The sequence below is a fragment of the Orycteropus afer genome, unplaced genomic scaffold (genome assembly GCF_000298275.1).
Source record: "Orycteropus afer afer isolate SDZICR_OR568_19922 unplaced genomic scaffold, OryAfe1.0 scaffold00108, whole genome shotgun sequence".
In the NCBI taxonomy this organism is placed as follows: domain Eukaryota; kingdom Metazoa; phylum Chordata; class Mammalia; order Tubulidentata; family Orycteropodidae; genus Orycteropus; species Orycteropus afer.
Genome location: NW_006921695.1, coordinates 1,206,693 through 1,228,664, shown reverse-complemented (window position 1 = coordinate 1,228,664; position 21,972 = coordinate 1,206,693). Strand labels below are relative to the sequence as shown.

General features: G+C 36.9%; 1 protein-coding gene across 1 annotated transcript in view; it reads left to right on the top strand.

The window, feature by feature from the left end:
- LOC103199254 (amyloid beta precursor protein) overlaps positions 1 to 21,972 on the top strand; it is a 347,436-nt gene that overhangs the window by 307,804 nt on the left and 17,660 nt on the right. The window contains exons 12-14 of the mRNA XM_007943494.2: positions 6,509 to 6,730; positions 14,288 to 14,341; positions 20,885 to 20,985. Of these exons, the coding sequence (XP_007941685.2) occupies positions 6,509 to 6,730; positions 14,288 to 14,341; positions 20,885 to 20,985 (377 nt within the window). The remainder of the gene's footprint in view (positions 1 to 6,508; positions 6,731 to 14,287; positions 14,342 to 20,884; positions 20,986 to 21,972) is intronic.

Below are 21,972 nucleotides of genomic sequence, written 5' to 3'. Positions count from 1 at the left end.
TGTGAATTATCTAGAATTCATCTGTTTAACATTCAGCAGTACTTTTATGATGCCATTTCTCTCCAAATGAACTACTACAGAACTCTGTTTCTTCTATAGGGGGGAAAAAAAAACAGCCATTTGAGATGCTATTTTTTTTTCTTTTCTTTTTTTAACATTTTATTTGAGTGAAAGTTTACAGAGCAAATTCATTTTCCATTCAACAGTTCATACATGTTTTGTTTTGTGGCATTGATTGCAGTCCTCACAATGTAACAGCTCTCCTCCCACTTCCTCCCTGTGGTGACCTTGTCCCTGTGTCCTCCTTTCCTATGCATTTCTGCCTTCTGAGCCTTCTCCCTACAGAAATGCTGCCCTTCTGATCTTCCAAGATAGTATTAAGGAGCCCACCCCCCTAGTGTAATTATTCACCTTAGAGTCTTGTTTATTGTTTGGCTGAAAGTTAAGCCATGAGAGTGAGTTCAATTCCAGGCCTGAAGTGTGACTAGGGGCTGTAGTCTTGGGGGTCTTACCAGTTTCTATCATACCAGTAAGCCTAGTCATTTTTATGGTTTTGAGTATTGTTCCACATTTTTCTCCCATTCTATCTAGGATCTCTAATTTTGATCCCTTTCCAAGTGGTTAGCAGTGGTAGCCAGCCACCATCTAGTTCTTCTGGTCTTGGGGTTGTGTAGGCTAAAGTTCCAGTAGTCCACTAGTCTTGTGGGCTAATTGTTTCCATGTGTCTTTGATATTCTTCAGTTTTCTTTGGTCCAAACGTTAAGTGTTTCTTTTGATGTTATTTTCTTTCAAATATTTTCAGTGATAGTTATAAGCAATACTGGGTTTTTTGTTTTCATATGTACTATCAGTAGTATGTCTAATACTGGAGTCCCTGGGTGGCACAAACAGTTAAGAACTTGACTACTAGCTGAAAAGTTGGCATTCAAACCCACCCCAAGGCACCTCAGAAGATAGGCCTGGCAATCTGCTTCTGAAAGGTCACAGCCTTGAAAACCTTAGGGAACAGTTCCATTCTGCACATTTGGGGTCACCGTGAGTTGGAATTGATGGCAACTAACAATAACTTTAATATGTGTAATAAGCATCCTCAAAGCATTTTTCTAAGAGAGCCAGGTGATAGTGTTTCGTTTCTTTTTTTTTTTTTTTTTTAATATTTAAAATTGAATATCAAATTCTGTCACTGTTTAAGCCATAGGTTAAATATTAGCATATTCAACTGAGTGAAATATTTCTGCTTTCAATTTTAATTGCCCAGATATAGTAAAAGAAGGTATTTGACTCCAGAGATAACTGCTGCAATTTTGGGCAGTAGCAAATAGCTTTTAGGGAGAAAAAAAAAAAGAGAGAGAGAGAGAGAGAGAGTCTTGAGGAAAAATCAGCCTAGTCTTTTAGCCTAATATGGCAGTTGGCAAATGTAGATGCTTAAAAGCTTTGGAAATCCCCACTATGGGTCATCAAAGCATTGTAATAAAATATTAAATTAATTCAGATAAAAGGATAATCCATCTGGACCACCAAGATGGTAGGAGCGTGATTTCTGTTATATTAGTCTCAGCATAGAAGTCAAAGATAAAGTCTCAGTTAGAATTAGCAATGAAGTAATCCTGTTTGGCGCCAGATTTTTTTCTCACATGCTGAATTGCCCAGTGCCATGTAAGTTAGGTATTGGTAAGATCCTGAGCCCTTGATAATGTCAAGAGGTGGCTGGCTGCCTTAGACATTCTACAATCACAGAATTGAATCCTTCTCTGACTAATGGCAATCCATCATTTCCACCAAATTTTTTTTTCCTCGTAAAATCACACTCTGATTTCATTGTTCCAAATTAGGTAGCTAGTGGTGGTTATTTCTAAACCTCCTCTGTAAAATTGAAATAGGAGCATGGATTTTTTTCTTTTGTCCCACTCCTCCCTCACCTCCCAAAAAAAGTGCTTTTCACTCCATGAAGAATGCTACTTTTCCTCAGTGTTTTTATTCTTTCCCTTTCATTTGCTGAAAATGATTCTAATAAAAATTAAACCCTATGGGACTTACCATTCTCGTGGCCATTTGGAGGAAATTTCCTACCAACCATATAAAAGATGAAAGAGTCAAAAGATAACGCTATTTACCTCAACCTGAATTGCCCCATGAAGGACAGATGTGTGACTTCCCATCTGTGACAATTCCCTATTGTACCTTTTATTGCCAAAGACTGAGATGGTACAGGACCTCCCCCAGCTTCCCATGACTGGGAAATGCCTATTTAGAGGGAAAAAATAATAACCATTCCATGGGGCTGGTAGTAATTAAGTCAGCTTTTAACTCAGTAAACTTTTATGTGAGTTTTATGTGAGGACAACATTGCTGAAGATATTAGAACTGAGTTAGGTTCATTACATGTAATTTCTGCATTTAATTAACTCTGGAAATGAGCAAGCAAGTGATGGCACTAGGAGTGAGCCATCTCCCCTGGGACTGTGTGAGGCTGAATTTATAGGGTTTAAATGCAAGGAGATTGGTTGCCATATGCAACCTGGCACTTGCATTTTAGCAATGGTACTTAACTAGCCATGTGATCTTGAAGAGATTAGTCCATCTCTTCTGGCATCAGTTTCCTATCTTGTAATGATACTACAACAAACTAGGAAGAAAAGACTGGGGATCTACTTTTGAAAATCAACCAGTGGCAACCTTCTGGATCACAACAGTCCAGTCCACAACAAATCATGGGAACTTTGCAGGATGGGACACCATTTGCTCCCATTGTGCATGGAGTTGTCGTGAGTTGGAGGCCAACCCAACAGCAGCTAATAACAACAATAACAAAGAATAATGATGACTGCCTCATAAGTTGTTGAGAGGACAGTCATAGGGAGGTGGCATTTTTGCTGGACTTATAAAGAGTTCATATAATTTACAAGCAAAGATGGGAGAAGGACATTCTCACTAGTGAGAACATAAAACAAAGGTGTTCTGATGGGAATGAACAAGCCCGTGTGAGGATAACCCAAAAAGTTCAGTCTGAGAGAGTGATATATACAGCAAGAGCTATAGACCTCATGACTAGAAAGATGGGTCAGTCCAGATCATGCAAGGCCTTCAGCATCTGGCAAAGAACTTTGGGTTAAATTCCATAGAAGATGAAGAGCCACTGAAATGGGGAGGAGCTATCCAATCTCAGCATCTGAAATGTTATCTGGGGAATAGAAAGAGAAAAATTAGAGTAGGGAGAGACTGATGGAGGGAGATTAATGAGGATCCCATCATAATTGTCCAGGCAAAAAAAGCAATGATGTGGTCCAACAAGGCTAGTAGTAAGAGGAAAAGGGGAGCAAGAGATGGATAAGAGAGAATTCTACCAGCCACTCTGATTAGAATCAAAATAGAAGGTCCTGCAGAGTGAGGGGAAAAAAATATATAGAACAAAATTCAAATCCATTAAAAAAAAAAAAAAAACAGACTTAACTGTTCTGATAGAGACTGGTGGAACCCCTGAAGCTGTGGCCCTTAGAGAGCCTTCAAACCTGAAACCTGCCCCTGGATCAACTTTTGGCCAAACAATAGACAGGTCTATAGGGTGAACAATAACACCCATGAGGAGCACACTCCACAGAACAGTCAACTGTACTAGGACCAAAAGGGCAGCATTTTGCCAAAAACAAAGCTCAGAAGGCAGGAAGGGACAGGAGAGAAAGGCAAATGGAAGTGGGAAGAGTGCTATAACATTGAGGGGATTACAACCAATGTCACGAAACAAAATGTGTGTAAATTGTTGAGTGAAAAACTGATTTTTCTCTGTATACTTTCACCCAAACCACAATAAAAAGTAGCCCCCCAAAAAAAAAAAATTAAAAGAGACAATTCAGAAGTTGAATTAAAAAGGAGTTGTCAGATTCATGAGTGGTTCTGAAGATTTCAAGCCTTAATGACTGGGAGAATAGTGCTGCCAGAATTAGAAATGGAAAGACAGGAGGGAAAAGAAGGGCAATGAATACAGTTCTATACATGCTAATTTTGTCAATTAAGAAGGATATTTAGGTAATAAAGCCAGCAAGCTGTTGGAAATCGAACTAGAGCCAAAAGGAGAAGTCAAAGCTGGGATAACAGATTTCGGATTCATCCACACATATGAGATCCTTGGAATTTCAAGAGTGGATGAGATTTCCAAAGGGGAGAGATGTAGTAAAGGATGCAAAAAGGTACAAGTAAAAAAATATAGGGAAAAAATGTGAGAAAAAAAGAGTAAGGGTGCTTTTCAGAAAGGTGGGGGGAAAGAAGTTCAGTACTACAAAGGGGAGGCAAAAGAAAAACAATTGCAGATGAGGAGGAAGAGAAATTATGGTAAAGACCACAAAGATGCCAAGAACAACATGGCCCCAAGTGGGGCCAAGAGCTGACAGCACTGATGATGGTTAGTCCCTCTTCAAGATGAAAGCCTGGGCACACATAATAATTATTATTCCAGAATATCCTCTCTGTAGTCTAATAAATGCTTAACAGTCACAAGCATAAGATTTACATAAAAGAAAAGCCCATTTAATTTATTAAGTCAGACATCAGCTAAGTTATTGGCCATTACCCATGACTCTATAAGGCATGAAAAAGTTAGCAGAAGTCTAATGGGTGCCTTTTATCCGTACAGGAAAGGTCATTGCAGGCATCAAGTACTGAATTTCAGATTGGTGCTGTAGAGAATAGATATATATTATAACTCAAATTAGACTTCAAAGGGACTGAACTTCTTGAGATTCTATCATTTAAAATAATATCTTGTAATAAAACTGACTCCTTAGAAGGATATTAATCACATGCTTTAATGCTATTCTATCAAACAGTTTTAGTGGATATATTTAATTAGAATTTTAATTTTTAAGAATTTTTTGCCTATTTAAAAGACAATAATAAAATGTTACAAGTCAAATTTAAATCCTGGTTTCCTTTTCTTCATTCTCTATGGTATTAATACTAACCTTTGATTGATCTGAAATCTATAATAAAGGGAACTTGACATTATGATTAGAAAATAAGTTGTTCTGATTAATCAAATACTATTGCTAATAGCATGTGTGCTATCCTTGGGCCTCTAATTGAAGGGAAAACACACTGAAAAACGTGGTCAGTCTTTGACAACATGATATTCAAATTTTGTGATACCTGGAGGTCAAATTTTAAAGCTATATCATAGTTGATACAGTGTTATTTTCTAAGCTCTTTTCCCCCAGTAAAAATGTATATAGATCATAAAAATGTATGGATTGGGACTTTTACTACACTATAAGAACTATCCCGGGTAATCAAGGAACTCTGATGGTATAATGGTTAAGGTATTTAGCTGCTAACCAAAAGGTAGGTGGTTCAAACCCACCAGCCACTCCATGGAAGAAAGATGAGGCAATCTTCTTCCGTAAAGATTTACAGCATCAGAAACACAAATGGGGATCTCTATGAGTCAGAATTGACTCAGTGACAGTGAGTTTTTGTTTTGTTTTTTCATAAGGACTTCAGGTAAGTCACTTAGGTTCCCTCAAGATTTTGTTTACTCAATTAAAAAAAGAGAAGAAGAATACTGATAACAATTTTTAGGAAAGAAAAGCAGCAGAGGAGAAAGGCAAGATATTTTCTATCAGGTGACATGATCAATGTTGGAACCAACAATGTTAAGCCAGAGAAGAAAGGGTTGGAGCAGAGGTCATGTCTGCACAGCTGTATCTGGAAGGACAGAGGGACAGTTTTCTCAGTGTTGCCTCAGAACAGAGAACATGTAGCACTAGGAGAGCACTTGGGGAAGGCAGATTTGTTCATACAAAACAATGAGAATTGTGCAGAATGGAGCAGGCTGACTATAGGTTGCTTGACCCTTTAGAGAGACTGGGGGGTCCACCAGGTACATCTTTTGACTTGAAAGAGATTGTACATTGTGTGTACTGTCATGCCACCTCAGACACTACACCCAAGCATGCTGTTTATTCCTCTGTGATCATTTGTGTCGAGAAGGTGGTGTCACTTTAACTCTTGAGGTCTCCACTGTGCTTGAGAGCATCAGTCATCCTAGCCATTCTTCCTGGCTCAAACCCCCACCTAGTACTACTTGGTAGCCATAACTTTGTGTAAATTGCTTAACTTTTCTGTGACCCAGTTTTCATATCTGTAAGATAGAGACAGAATCCCTGGGTGATGCAAACAGTGACATGCTCAACTGTTAACCAAAAGGTTAGAGGTTCAAGTCCACCCAGAATTCCTCAGAAGAAAGGCCTTGGTTACCTACTTCTGAAAAATCCGACACTGAAAATACTGTGAAGCACAGTTCTGCTCTGAAACACAGGAGGTCACAATGAGTTAGAGTTGACTCTATAACAGCTGTTCTTTTTTTTAAGATGGAGATGATAGTGGTACCCAAGTCCACTTGGTTGTAAATGGGGTCAAGCATATAAAGCTTCTATTCTAACTAATAGTAAATGGTTGCTGCTGCTGTTGGGATTGTTGCTGTAACTCACCAGAGATGTTTTCGTTTTCTTTTATGTAGATGAGCTGCTTCAGAAAGAACAAAATTACTCAGATGATGTCTTAGCCAACATGATCAGTGAACCAAGAATCAGTTATGGAAATGATGCTCTCATGCCATCTTTGACTGAAACAAAAACCACTGTGGAACTTCTTCCTGTGAATGGAGAGTTCAGCCTAGATGATCTCCAGCCCTGGCATCCTTTTGGGGTTGACTCTGTGCCAGCCAATACAGAAAACGAAGGTAAGAGTCCCAGGAGGGAAGAGCATTTAGTATATTAAGCATATATCTATTTATCCATATCTGTAAATTACATGTACACACATGGACCTAATACATATATATATATATATATATACACACATATATATACATGTATGTGTGTGTGTTTAATGTTCTTGAGTAGTGATTGTTTACATGATTTTTTTAAAATACCTTGTCACTGAATGGCATTTTGTGGCTTCTGTAATGAAAGTACGATATTCCACTGATGTGTATGACAGTAACCTGGAGTACCCACCTTCAAAGAAAACAATGGTGATGAGATTATGGAAATCACAATTTACCAGGCAGAGAAAAATATTTTGATGTGATCTGTAGGCACAGAGATTTGAAAGGCACTGAAATACTCCTCACTGGATATTTAATCTTACACTGGAATTCAGTTGCATTAAATGCTAAAGGCTAAGAACAGCTTCCAAATGAAAAGTAATTTTGTGTAAGATTTAAACAATTTTGCATTTAGAAAGTTAAGTTTAAGGCAGCTGTCAGAAATAAGAAGTACACTGCTCTAAATGTTCTTCCCTGTGATAGTTCAAAGTAAAATTTTATCTATTACAAGTTTATACAATGGATCATGTACTTTTTTCACAGAAATTTCTGCAGAGTAAAAGGTGCTCTACTACAAGTTTACGCAGTGGATAATGTATTTCTTCATAGAAATTTCTTAACTGAAACTCTCAAATAATATTTATTTAGGGAGTATCTTTTAGCTTTTTCCTTTTTTTTCTATTCCATATCACTCTTATACGTTCAAAAGTATGAAATTGCAAACACATGGAAATCTTGATTTCTAGATATGAATGGCATACTTTTGAAAAACATGAAGAATTTAACTGGTGATTTTTCTTAAAGTAGCAAATTTTGATGGTGGTTTCATATTTGTAATATAGATTCCTCATGAAATTCAGTCAATACATACCTCATACTAAATCTAAATCAGATATAAGAATTTACTTGTACTCAGGAAGTTTGTTTTAAGAACCACTGCAGAAAATCTTAAACTATGTGAGTAATCACCTGAAATTTGTTACCTTAATTTGAAAAAGAGCATCTCAGAGTAATAACATCTTATTTGAATAGCAATGTGGTTAATCAAGTAAAAACTAAGACTTTACCATTTAAAAAAATAATGTTTACATAGAGGAAAATATTTTAAGGCTATTTAGTTACCAAGAGAGCTCTGGTGGAGTAATGCCTAAGATATTTGACTGCTAACCAGAAGACTGGCAGTTCAAACCCACCAGCCACTCCTCAGAAGGAAGGTTGGGCATCTACTTCCATATGATACCACCTCAGAAACCCAAGGAGGGGGCCACTATGAGTCAGATCTGAATTCATGGCAGTGAGTTTGGTTGGTTTGTTTTTAGTTACCAAAAACTTGGGTAACTTGCTTATTAAATTTTGTTATTACAAGACTGCTGGTTGTATTATCTTTTATAGGTAGACACTTTGACCTAAAATCCTCAGCATTCATCTCTAATGAGAATTTTTTTGGGAAAAAATGTCTAATCTCATTTACATAAATTGAATACACACTAGGATTTTTCCTTTAGAATGTTAGAATTTTAATTGAGCAAGAAACAGGCAACATCCTTGAACCCTAATGAACCTTTCATGGTAGAAAATTGACTCCCTTGATGCTTGTGTCAGATTCGATATTCAGTATTTAGTTTGTCACTATGTCTGAGTCTCAACTATTCAATTTTTAAATATCTAGATTGCACTCTATTTTATTTCAGATTTCTCTCTGCCTTTGAAAAGTTGTTTATGTGTAACATGATTCTGAAGTTCTAATTTATATTTCTTTTTCAAATGTACAGTTTCTACATGTTAAAATGTCCCCATTATGTATTGATAGGGACACACACACACATAATATAACTGAGAAATTAAAATGTATTGATGGTAAGAGGATTTGATGGAAAAGGATTTAGTAATCAAGAAAGTAATTTAGCAGCACAGTAGGATTAATTTTGACAGATCTCTGTGTGTGGTTTCAATACCTGATATTTCCTTTAAATATTGTGAATTGTTGAGGAAAAATGGATTGTACAGAATCTGAGGAAATAAAAGATGCTCAAGGCCCTTATCAGTATTAACTCTTCTGGAAACCAACACATTTAGTGAATTCAGTGGAATATAGTGAGTTTGCCATATAGCACACTATAAAACAGCAACACATTTAATATAATCATAGAAGGTATTACATTTCCTGAATTTCAGATTTTTTCTTTTCTCACACTGTTGAAAGCTTGACTGCTTCTTGCAAAATATCAAGCTATATATTCTTTAATACTTTAATGAAGTAAATTTAACTTTCCATTCACCACATTGGTATTATAAAAAAAACCAACAGTTAAGTAAAAATCTGCCTTTATATGCTCCAGATATTCTCTCTTGAAATTATGTGTATTCATATGTAAAATATACACATCTTGTCTCCATTAAAAATTATTTGCATTTTATTGAGCATTTTACTTATATTAAAATTTTCAAGTAATAGCTGAACTGATACATTTTGTTTTAGAAAAAAAATAATAATAGAATGGTACTGAATATTCCTTTTAAGTAGAAATATGGAAAGGAATTATTTTGTCAAAGTAGTTTCCTGAAATCCAGAGGTTTAACACTGCCCTTCAAAACCCTAAAGCCATCCTCAACTTATTCACTATTTCCTGGTTTCTGAACCTTAACCAATCAGACCAGTTGACTTGAGTCAATTCCAAGTCATGGGAACTCCATCTGTGTGTGTCAGAATAGATCTGTGCTCCACAGGATTTCCCCGGCTAATTTTTTGGAAAGTGCAGGCCTTTCTTCAGAGACGCCTCTGGTTGGAATCAAACCTCCAACTTTTGGGTTAGCAACCAAGCATGTTGCAATTCCCCAAAATCAAATAAGAAACAATGAAGACTCAGCCAAGTTATGAGTCATTAGAGAAAAGTGTGAACTTTTTTCTTCTCTTGCCAAATAATCCACAGAAAAAGATTGGGTTAACTGTAATGGATTCCCCAGAGTGATTAGTTTTTGGAAGACCAATAACAAAACAATTTGGAGATGCCATAGAGCAATGCATTCTACTCAGAAGTGGGTTCTGAGAATGGCCTGTGACCATTTGGTTCAGACTCCTAACAGTACACATTGTAGCATAAACCCTTAGAAATGATCTGTACTTGACACCCAAGACCTCTAGTATTGCCAAGATGCCCAACTGGACAGAGTCCTTGACTTACTGCCTCTGGGTCCTTGACCAAATGCAGTTGTTACATCATCTTGGCTTCATCCAAAGAGCTGGCATTATTCTTCTTAAATAATTTATTATTGATTAACAGCAAAATCTTATGTAAAAGGATTTGGAGACATTTGTACTTAAGAACTCAGTTTCTTGAATTGTGGCTCAAAATACTGTCAGACCCAAAACCCCTTTTATGACATATTTTTTAAATCCTCCTTAACAATCTAAATAAAATTAACTAACAATATGTACACTGGCAAATCAACATATTAGACATAATTTATAATGTATGTAAATGCTCAAGAACCAACTAATAGTGAAAACAATGGTATACATAGTCAGGTGTTTACCCCTGTATGGATATGACAGATACAGATACAAGTTACTTGGCTGCTTCCTAAGGTGTGAAACAAGGTTGGCATTCTCCCTAACTCAAAGATGTGGTTTGAGCATTAGATAAGACTGCATGTAAAGCTCTTAGCAAAGTGCCTACTGTTGTCAGGGGCTATTTTAGTGATTTAGATTCTAAGAGCAGCAGCATCAGTGACGTGATTTTCTAAAATAGTGAATAACTCTTTATAAATCTCTGAATAATCTATTCTATCCTCAGTTTACCCAAGGGTGTATTCCTAAAAAATCAGCTTTCATTAAAAACTGCAAAAATGCTTTGTGTTTCCCTACATAATCGCATTAGGTTCCGGATCTAATCATAAACTATTGAATGTTCAACTGGAAGTCAGTAGAGGGCACAGAACAATTTTGTGTTGTGTGGGATTGCCCACAGAGCATCTAGATCATCTCTGGTTCCATGTACTGAAAGCCAATAGCACCCCCTTTTCCCTAGCCATAATGACAACCAAAAATCTCTCTATATTCCCCCATACCCCACTGCTCCACATTCCTTGATGACATCAATCTGAGTTTAAATTCTAGCTCTGCTGTGAGATTGTGGGCAAGTTACTTAGCTTCTCTGGCTACTGCTTAATCTATAAAACAAGGCGGACATTCGTCCCTAACTCAGAGATATGGTTTGAGCATGAAATACTATAGCAAAGTGCCGGCTGTTATTTTTGTTAGCTGCCTTTGAGTAGGTCCCACATCATGGTGACAGCATGCACAGCAGAACAAAATGCTGCCTGGCTGGGCCTGCATCATGCCTGTGATCAGTTGCTGACCAGACTATTCTGATCCACTAGGTTTTCACTGACTGGTTTTCGGAATTTGATTACCAGGCCTCTCCTCCTAATCAGTCCTAGTCTGGAAGCTCCACTAAAACCTGTTTAGCCTCATAACAATGTAGTTCATGTTCATTGATAGTTATAAAAAAAAAAAAAAAAAATGGAATCAGTATCCTATCAGAAAGTCTTACCAGCTTATGTCAAGGAGATTCACACATTTGACCCAAATAATGTATCTTTACAGTTAATGAATATTGCAAGCTATATAAGCAAATAATCCTAAAATCTCATCTTTTTTCCTTGTCCCCCTGCCTCTCCCCAGCATCTTGTTTCTTGGTAATCTCTCTTTTTATACACATGTACACATACACACAGAGCTACTGAAAATATCTAAAATTCTCAAAGGATTTCCTTTCATTGTTCATACAGTCCTTATCACTAGAACTTCAAATGCTTACCAAAAACTTGTTGTTTTCTTAAGAACAATTAGTTAAATCTGGAAGGAAAGTCAGATGCCCAGGCAGTATTTTAATGATATTGAAAAAATGAACACAGTTCTCCAATTTTACAGCCACTTAAACAACTGCAGTTGGGCTTAAGGAACTTTTCTTCTTTGGATTTCAGATCCACAAAACCTACAAGATCCACAAAACCTACATAAGTGGCTGAAATGTAGTGAAGGTGATGTTAGAGAGCAGTGATTCTCATGGGTCATGAAATAATCTGGTGAAAGATTTGTATCCAGCAGTCTATGTTCTGTTTCTCCATTACTGTCTGAGGTGTCCAGCCAGAAAATCAACATAGAATCAGTGACCACCAGAGTAAAGTAACTTTGTGGTCAATCGTCCCCCTCTTTGTATGTAATACATATATGTAAAACAATATACATTTAAAAAGGCACAACAGGTTCTTATTAAAAAAAACTTATTTGCTGGAGTAAAGTTGCCCTCTGATGTATTTGTTTGGTTTTACTGTAAAAATGTAGCTAACATTCTATAGAGTGGAATATATACATACTGATGATTTAACTGTTGAGTTATGTGATTACCTCTTCTGTTAGTTGTTTGTTCTTTGTGTGTGGTTTGCTGTGTTGTTACCTGCAACTTAAGCACCATGTGGGAAACCCTTCTTCAGGAGATTCTCAAGAATTAATTAACTTCATTTAACAAAGATTAATAAAGTCTATGTTGTTGCAGATTGGAAAAAAAGATGAACTATAGAGAAGGTATACTTCATTGTTTCAGTGTTATCAGTGAGGTGCAGAAAGAGTTAGCTCTTATTTTAATACATAAATAAAGTACTGGAGATCCTTGCAGCAATAGTCGTTATTGAATAGTCAATAAATAGACCATTTAATAAATAATTGTAGTATTTGAGAATTTTTGAAACAAATTGTTTAAATTATTTTAATTTCTTCCTCACTGCAGTTATAAGGTATAGCCTCAGAAGTTCCCAAGGTCTCTTAACATTGTAAACGTTGGGGCCTCCGTTTGAAACAAGGGCAGCCGATGCCTCCACCTTCCTTCCTCCTCCATCATTCTACCAACAAGTATGCAATAAAGGACCAAATCACCCTCTTTTTTTATAAAAATACAGATAATACAACATTTGCCAAGTCAACATTTTTCATGTATCCAGTTCAGTGGTACCAGTTACATCAACCATGCTATGCAACCATTGCCCAGATCCGTTGCTGAATTTTCCATGATCATAAACAAAAACTCAGTGCTTCCTAAACAGTGATCCGCCCTTTCTCCCTCCCTTCCACCCCTGGTAACCACTAATGAATTTTGATTTCTGTACATTTGCCTGTTCTAAGTATCTCATATAAGTTGGATCATACAGTATTTGTCCTTTTGTCCTTACGTCATTCAACATCACTTTTCTCTTTTCAGTTATCCAAATTTCACAGTGCTCTCAGAAACATTATTTCTTCTCATATTTTTAATACTTGGCTTGCTGCAGCTTTCTTCCCCCCCTCACTGTTCCTGCCAGTGTGGCATTCAAAATCGATTTGGCTGATCATCCCACCTTTGAATGCCTGGGCTATGTGCATCAGGAAGCTGGCTCTGTGGTTTTTTGAAAGTCACTGTTCCAGTTGCCATCCCATCGAGCACACCTTGCCTTCCTATTAACACCTGTGCTCTCTTTTTCTTACCGTCTTACTTTTTCATTGCCCAGGCTTACCAAAGGGGTTTTCCCCCTCCCTCACCTGCATTTGTCCCCTGTCTCCTTATTAGCCCTAAAAGCTTTGTTTCTCTCTCCATCATCACTTATTTCTTCAAAAACCAGTATAAAGTCAAGGGAATACCATTTGAGAATCAGAAGCCCTTTGACAATACCAGAGAATGGTAAGCAGTGTTGGTCACTATTGTGCCGTCTATAATGCTGCATTTCTGCTCACTTTGGGTCAGACCCTGAACACACAGAAAGGAAAAAGTTATTAAAGTCAATAAGAAATGGAAAGTACTATTCACATTTCACACCTTTCAACTGTATGTTATCTATCAAATGGAAAACAGACTTAAGAAAAACAAAAAAGAAATTCACAGGTTTGCCTGTTCTACCTTCAACCTAGGGACAAATTTGATTCACTAAGTGGCAAATTATGTGCTAAAACTTTCCTGCCCTGATAAATTCTTATTTGCATTTCCCTGGAGGTCTAATCAAGTCCTTTTCTAATTAATTAACTAGAGGAAAGGAAGATAAGATTGTACAGTTGTAAAACGAGGTCTCTTTAGAGTTTTTCACTGGGCTAGGTATAATATATTTCATTTCTAATCAAAAGTCAAGAAATGATCTCTAAACTAGCTGAAAGGAAATTCCATACTCTCCAGTCCCTCTTCTTTGATGTCTATGTGTATCCTGGTGACTGTTTTTATTAGAAAACTAAGGAGTTGGATTGACACATCAGTGGCGACAAGCCTTTTGAAGTGGTACTCTCCCATTCCTTTATGTTCAGGATTAACACTGTGGTTCTTTTCCAGCTGCTCCTTTTTTGTAACTTGTTTATTGCACATGCTTTTCTTTGCTCTGTGTTCCGGAGCCATGACTTACCATCTTGATTTGTCTTGTTTGCTTTCTGTGCACCTTGCATCCTGTGCCCAGTTGAGCCTGTTGACGCCCGCCCTGCTGCCGACCGAGGACTGACTACTCGACCAGGTATCTGACTCACTTAACCTCTACCTGTCAGCATCTTGTGCTTCAGCTTGAGCAGATTCCAACCCCTTTCTTCACGATGCATCTCTTTAAATTAGAAATCCTGCAAAATCAAAGTTAAAATGACCACAGAAAGCAAACTTTTTTAATTCCCCTTTTGCATTTTCTTCCACTTCATTTCCCAAGTTCCTAATTAAGTAATCTTTTTCATGTGTATGTCTGAGCTTTCCCTTTGAAACAGTAAAAGACACCCCTTCCAACTTCCCTTTTTTCTTTTTTTTTTTTTTCAAAGAATAAAGTACAAAAGTGTGGAGAACCTGTCCTCAAAAAATGGAACAGCCTACACTGATTCAGACTTTTTGGTGACTCGGTCACTGCTGAGAACATCACTTCTTTGCTTTCTTGTTTGATACACAGATGGGTTCTTTTCTAGTTTGAACTGGGCTCAAACTTCAGTCGATAACTGAGAAAGACATGATTTCCTCAAAATACCAGAACTGGGTTATCTCTTTTAAAAAAATTTACTTTCTCCCCCTTTTGGGTTGTATATACTTATTCCCAATGAGTGGCTGATACAACACAACAGACGCATATGTATAATTTTACACACAAGCCTTTCATTTTTTTTTTTTTTTTTTTTTGATATTACTTATAAATCCCATTGACACCAAAATAGACACTTCTTTTTGCAGTTTCCTAGGCATTAAGAAGAGAAATGCGTTTTCACCCTTTGATCTATATTTGGCTTTTTTCTCAAGTGTAGTTTTAAGAATACTTTTATCACACCATCATAAAAGCTCCTACATGTCTGGTATCTGCTCTGTACACATTGTTGTCCAACTGATACTACCCCATGTGGTTAGTGAATCTGGAAGAAGAGGGAAGTTATCTAAGTGGTAAATCTGTATGTATACTCTGGGAGACTTTACTCCAAACAGCTCATATCTTCCCATATTTATTTTCTTCTTTATCTTCATAATGTCTCTGTGCAGTGGTCAAGGAGCATGGAAACAACCCAGCTTAAAGATATTAACCCACAGAGGTTGACCTTAGCTCCTAGGTGCAGAAAGAATCAGATGCAGAGCCAGGAGTAAACTTTGCCTGTCTCAAGTCAGTGCAGGTTCGAGCCACATCTGCCTTCCCACCAGAGTTACTGATAATGATTCTGAGGATCTGTCTGGTGGCGTCTTTATGCCTTGCACTGTGATTTACAGTGGTGGCAGAAACAGTACAGTAACACATCTTGACAGCTGATGTAGTTGGTTTTATGAATCTCTGTCTTTAGGGCTTTTAAGGAAACTTAAGTTGGAGATAGGTTCAGCTCGCCTAATGTCCTCCTTATTGCCAGTGTCACAGTGAATTTCAAGGAGCTGGCAGTTAACATGCCCATCCTGCTTACACATCTGGTGGGGCCCAGGGCTGAGGGTCACTTCTCTTTGAACTGCACCCTAGCACAGCCTAGAGAATGCTCATTTACCTTCTCCTATGTTATTTTTAAAGGATGGGATACTGTATTTCTATGGAACTAATGTGCCTTCTACGTTTGCTTGCCAATGGTGCCCTCCCACTATGAGGTATTTTCATAAGCGCCAATACGCCAATTTTTTTTTACATGTTGCTTTAAAAAAAAACTTAAAAAGCAAAGAACACTTAGGAGGGGAGGGAATGGTTGACAAACAGATGTAGGAGGCCTCATCTATAAGCATAAAATGTGATTTAGAAGCACTCATTTAGCTAATTTTATTAATTTCTTACTTTGGACAAGGTAAGCCTATGTGCTTCTATGGAAATAACCAGGAAAGATGACACCAACAAAGTAGATTTTTCCTTCTTTTTTTTTTTTTAATTCTACCATGAGAAGGTCATTCATTTCCAAATGTTTTCAAACAGAAATGATCTGTTTTAAGGGTCTAGCTAGACAATAGCTAGAGGTGTTGTATAGGTGGTAAATAGCAACCTACAATCTTTGTTGCAACAGTAGCTTGGAAAACCGTTTTAAATGCATATTATTTCATTTTGATATTTCAGAGAGATCAGTGTACTAAATTCTGTGGAAGGTTGAAGGAAACTAAATGATAATAAGATCCCTGCTCTAAGGAGCTTGAAATATAGTGGAAAGAATACAATATGCATATTTTTAAAGGTGAGATGGAATTAGGAAGGCAGGGAGATACAAAGCAATGTCAAGTGCAAACAACCATGTTCTATGGTGTGAGCAGAGAGCGTAATAACCGAGGGGTGTGCTAACCAGGGGACTTGCTGATAACCAAGGGGTGTGCTAACCAGGGGACTTGCAGGAGGTGAGCTTGAAGAGAGGTTTTGGAAGTTTTGAAGTACATGGATTTGCAAAGAAGGAATCTGTACATGTAGATGAGAGAATGACCTTGACCAAGACTACTTTCTTAAACTATATGAATTTTGGGTTCTCCCAAAAGAAGATGGGCCATATGAGGCAGCAAATGCTCAGTTGTTATATAAGGGAGATTCTAGTTAAGATATGTTTATGAATACTTATGTTTACTGGATATATATTAAGGCATAAACCACTATTTTTATGCATCTATCAAGGTGCATCTCTCAAGCATTTGGAATAATTTCCCTGTGTTTTTATAGCATTAGTTTTGGTTCTTTGTTGTAAACTCTATGAGACCACATATTTGCCTCTAATTATATCATTAGACTTTCTAGACTTAGAAACCCTTACCAGCATTGTCATAGCCTGGCATTTAAATGATGACATCGTTTTTGAATAATCATTTCCCTGCCATTCCATCCTCCTCCTCCCATCCCCTGCTTTATGTCTGTGGATTTGCTGATTCTAGATATTCCTGGATTATTGTACAAATGGAACATAAAATATGATTGTTCCCTTACTCTGAAACAAGGAAGAAGCAGTGTTTTTTGTTTGGGGTATTTTTGTCCCTACCCTCTTTCCCATTTCTGTGTAATCACAACTAAGGAAAATCATTTCTCTAAAAAACCAGGGCATTGTAACTTCTGCAGTGTAGGTTCAAGTAGAGAGTAATTTCAGTGATGATTTCTGGCCAAAGTGAGATGATCTGGAGTGGCCATTACACTTTCTGGCTTATATCCAGGAAAAATATAGATTCTGAAAGCAACCGTTACCCCACTTAACAAGAATAAAGAAGAAAAATACATTAGCACACTGTTGACGTTGGGTGAAAAGCTAATCCCTTCATTATAATTTATTAACATTTTTCTCCAGTCCTAATCAAGGAGACCTCAGGCCATGGAAGAGATGTCATGAAAGACATCTCTCCCTTAGCTCTCAAATGAACAAGAGGCTCTCCCCATCATGACTTAGAGGAAAACGTGGCTAGGAATGGAGTCAGCACAACTCAGAAAAAGGCCTCTAGTGAGCCTGTCAACAAAGGTCACTCCAATTTATTTAGAACTACCCATCACATTTCATTACTTATAATATCAGCTTATTATTGATGATGTTTCCCTATAGGCAAGTATATTAGCTTCTTTCCCCTTCTACTGAGATTTGCTTTATGTACAGAAAATCTTTTCACAAAATGACTATACATGCTAAATAAAAGAACTGTTTCTCTTGAGAGTCTCTCAAACAGTCGAGCTTTAAACATTAATTATCCATCATTCTGACTTGTTACATGAATTTGAATTTTTTTTTTAAGTGTTTGACCATCAAAAGTATTCTCAGGATGCTTTTAGAAACAACATGAGCTTATAAAATCTTGAGCGGAGAGTTCATTCTTTACTTATTTTTCAATATAGACATTTGGCCCCACAAATTTTCCAAGAGAGTTTTTAAAATCCTCAGAAATACAATTTAAACTATTGTATTACTAGATCCTGATGACAGTGATACTATAGAAGTCATAGAAGTGATACAAGAGTCTTAAATTTGAAGAGGGGCTTGTAGAAAGATAAAAATAATATAAACAAAACAAAAAGACTTTTGATGTCACCACTATATAAAAAATAATGTTAGGAAGGATAGAGGTCACAAAGAGGTCTGGATCTTCTTGTGAAGAAAATGCTAGTAACAATATTAAACCAAGAAAATAAAATAAGACAGGAGATAACCCTGCAGCTCGAGATGGGGACGGGAGGTCAATGAGGGGACAAGAATAAAGAGATGAGAGAGTAAGAGAAACTATTCAACTTTGATTGTCTTTACTGTCTTTATTGTAAAGAATGAAGGGAAAAAAGTAAAGCCCTCGGTAGATCAAGATGAGAGAAGAAAGTATTTTTTCTTGTATTAGTTATCTACTGGTACATAATGAGTAACCACAAAACTTAACAGCTTAAACCCACAAGAATTAGTTTCCTATACTTTCTGTAAGTTGGGATTTCATGACTTAGCTAGGTGGTTCTGGCTCAGAGTATCTTAAGGTTGCAATTAAGACATCATCCAGAACTGTAGCTATCTGAAGGCTTGCACAGGACTCATGGATCTCCTTCCAAGATGGCTCACTCACATGGCTGTTGGCAGAAGGCCTCAGTTCCTGCCTATTTCCTGGCAGGATACATCAGCACCTCACCATGTGAATCTTTCTATAGGGCTGAGCAAGTGTCTTTACAGTATGGCAGCTGGCTTCCCTTAGACAAAGTAATCCAAGTAAGAAGGAAGCTGCAGTACCTTTTTTGACCTACTTTCAGAAGTCCCACATCATCATGCCTACTATATTTTTATTCATTAGCAATAAATCACTGTATCTACCCTATAGTTAAGGGAAGGGAATTAAGTTACACTTCTTGAAAACAGGAATATGAATAAATGTGTGGATGTCTGTTAAAACCACCACATTTCTCTAGCTGAGTCCATGTCTTTATGACCCAGAAAAATCACAGGCTAAGAGAACTTGAGGGAGAACTCATAGAACCACTGTCTATGATCTTTGTGGAACTTTGAAGAGCTAGGAAATTATAGATGAGAAAATATAGTTCTGCAGGTAGAAAGGAGAGAAAAGCCAGATGTAGGTTGACGTTGTTCTGGGATCAGTTTTTGTATTTATTATTAAATAGAAGTTTATTGAGCAACTGGACAAGCATCAATGATATGTCAGAATCAGCTTATCAAGTTATCCTCATTTCCTCTTTGGATAGGCTATGCTATTCAATGGGCACATCATATGCTGTAAACGTTGTGCTTTTCAAATTCAGCAAAATGTGTGACAAGTTTCACAGCACCTTGTAGATAATCATTTAAGAGTGATGAGACCAAGAGCTAGAAATTAGGTCCCCTGGAGGCTGAAGGAACTGGGAGTGTGTAGCTCAAGTAAGAGAAGAATTACCAGGAACATGGTACCTCACCTTGTTGTTGTTGTTGTTATGTGCCGTCGAGTCAAACCCAACTCATAGCGACCCCTCCTTGGGTTTCCGAGGCAGTATCACTACGGAAGTAGGATTGCCCAACCTTCCTTCCGAGGAGTTAGCAGGCAAGTGTCTTATCCACTATGCTACCAGAGCTCCTGGTACCTCACCTTAGGTATCTGAAATTTGTTCGAGGCTCTTATGCAGAAGGGACAATGAAGGCATGCCTTGTGTAGAACCTGGCTTAAAGGTTGGAAGTTGAAGATTTTGGCTTTATATAAGAAAGACCATTCTAGTAGATAAAACTATTTGAAAATGAAGACAAATGGATATATTCATCTTTGCTAAAAACAGGGGCTGAGAGTCTGCCCATTGGTGGGAATATCGTTGAGGAGATGATTTTAAGAGCCCTTTTCGTTATAAAATTTTGATTTTTTTATATTGAAATGCTACAGAATAGAAACTGATATTCTATTCATACTGTCATTTTTGTTTAAGAAAGGACTATGCTGTTTTGGTTTTGAGCTTGAATAATGAATAATGAAAGTCATTAAAACTGCTGTATGTGATTTATATGGCAGTTTATGGGAAAGAAAGAGTAAGTTAGAAATTCTGTGAGTACCAAAGAAGCATTTTCAAAAATTATACCTCAACTTTTCATTCATCAAATGAACCAGTTACATTCTATATCTATAACTAGAACCATTAACCAAATAAATGACACATTTTTTACAGTGCTTCACTGCATAGATACATGACCATAGTTTATTTGTAATTGGAACAAAGCCCTGAAGTAGAAGTTTTGTTCTACCAGGTAATTAATACTCATTTTTAAAACCTTGTATTATTTTTTCTGAAGGAATAAGAGCACATGGGGAAAGATAAATAAACAGATAAACAGTAAGCCCCTAAACCAAGATAGCAAACTCTTGGAACAGATTGTTTCCCAATCAGCATTTGGCTTCTAGTCTTCCTGCCTTTATAAAAATTATAGCCTGTATTTACAGGAAGTAGAAGCCTTAGGCTCAGAGTCTTTAAATCTCTAATTTCTTTTTATCTAAAATAACTAGTGGTTAAGGTTCTAAATATAGGATGTCATTCTTCTTGAAAAAAGTAATTAACCTATTTTCCTCTAACTTTAGGCCTAGAAATAAGTTTTTGTTCATCTTTGTATTTTAGTGCTATTGTTTATAGGTAAAACTAATTCATTGTCCTGCCTTCTTTAATTACGGTGTAATTCAGGTTCGGGGTTGACAAATATAAAGACAGAAGAGATCTCAGAAGTAAAGATGGATGCAGAGTTCCGACATGATTCAGGATATGAAGTTCATCATCAAAAATTGGTGAGTCAGTTATTCACTATAAACAACAACATTTCTACTCCTCGGTTCATCATGCCAAATGACCTTTGGACTCTTGTTGATCTTATGCCATAAACCAAGATAAAGAAACACTAAAAATAAAACGTTTGTCTACAGGGTCAACATGAAGAAAAGAGATCCTCTAGTTCTTTCTGACTTTCAGTTGCCATGGAGTAGGTTGTGCTCCATAGGGTTTTCTTTGTTTAATACTTTGGTTGTTGTTTTTGTTGAGAATGTACACAGCAAAAACATATACCAATTCAAGTTTCTACATGTACATTTCAGTGACACTGATTATGTTCTTTGGGTTTTGCAACTATTCCCATCCTCCTTTTCTGAGTTGTTCTTCCCTCCTTAATATATACTCACTGTCCCCAAAGGTTCCTATCTAATCTTTCAAGTTGCTGTTGTCACTTTGCTCTCATGTAGATAAATCTCAAAAAACTATAATGCTTAAGACAGGCATTCTTTACTAGTTAAGCTAAACCATTATCTTTAAAGAAGACTCCAGGAGATATTTTTGGTTTAAGAGTTATCTCAGGACAGTAGATTCTGGGGTTCATTCTGCCTCCATGACTCCAGAAAACCTGGATTCCATGAGAATTTGAAGTTCTGTTATGTTCTTCCCCCTTTAAGTCAGAATTCTTCTATAGAATCTTTGATCAAAATGTTTAGTAATGGTAGCTGGGCACCCTCCAGTCTCATGGAAAAAAAGGCAATTTTTCCTAGAGGCAATTAGTCCACATTCCACTTCATCTTCTTATTCCCAAACCTCCTTCTTCTTTTTCTGTTCCTCCAGGCAAATAAACACCAGTTTCTTGGATGGCCACTTACACACTTTTTTTGTTTTTTTAAACATTTTATTGTGATTTGGGTTTATGGAGAAAATTAGTTTTTGAATGAATCATTGATACACAATTGGTTTCATTACATTGATTGCAATTCCCATAATATACCAATATGTTACAT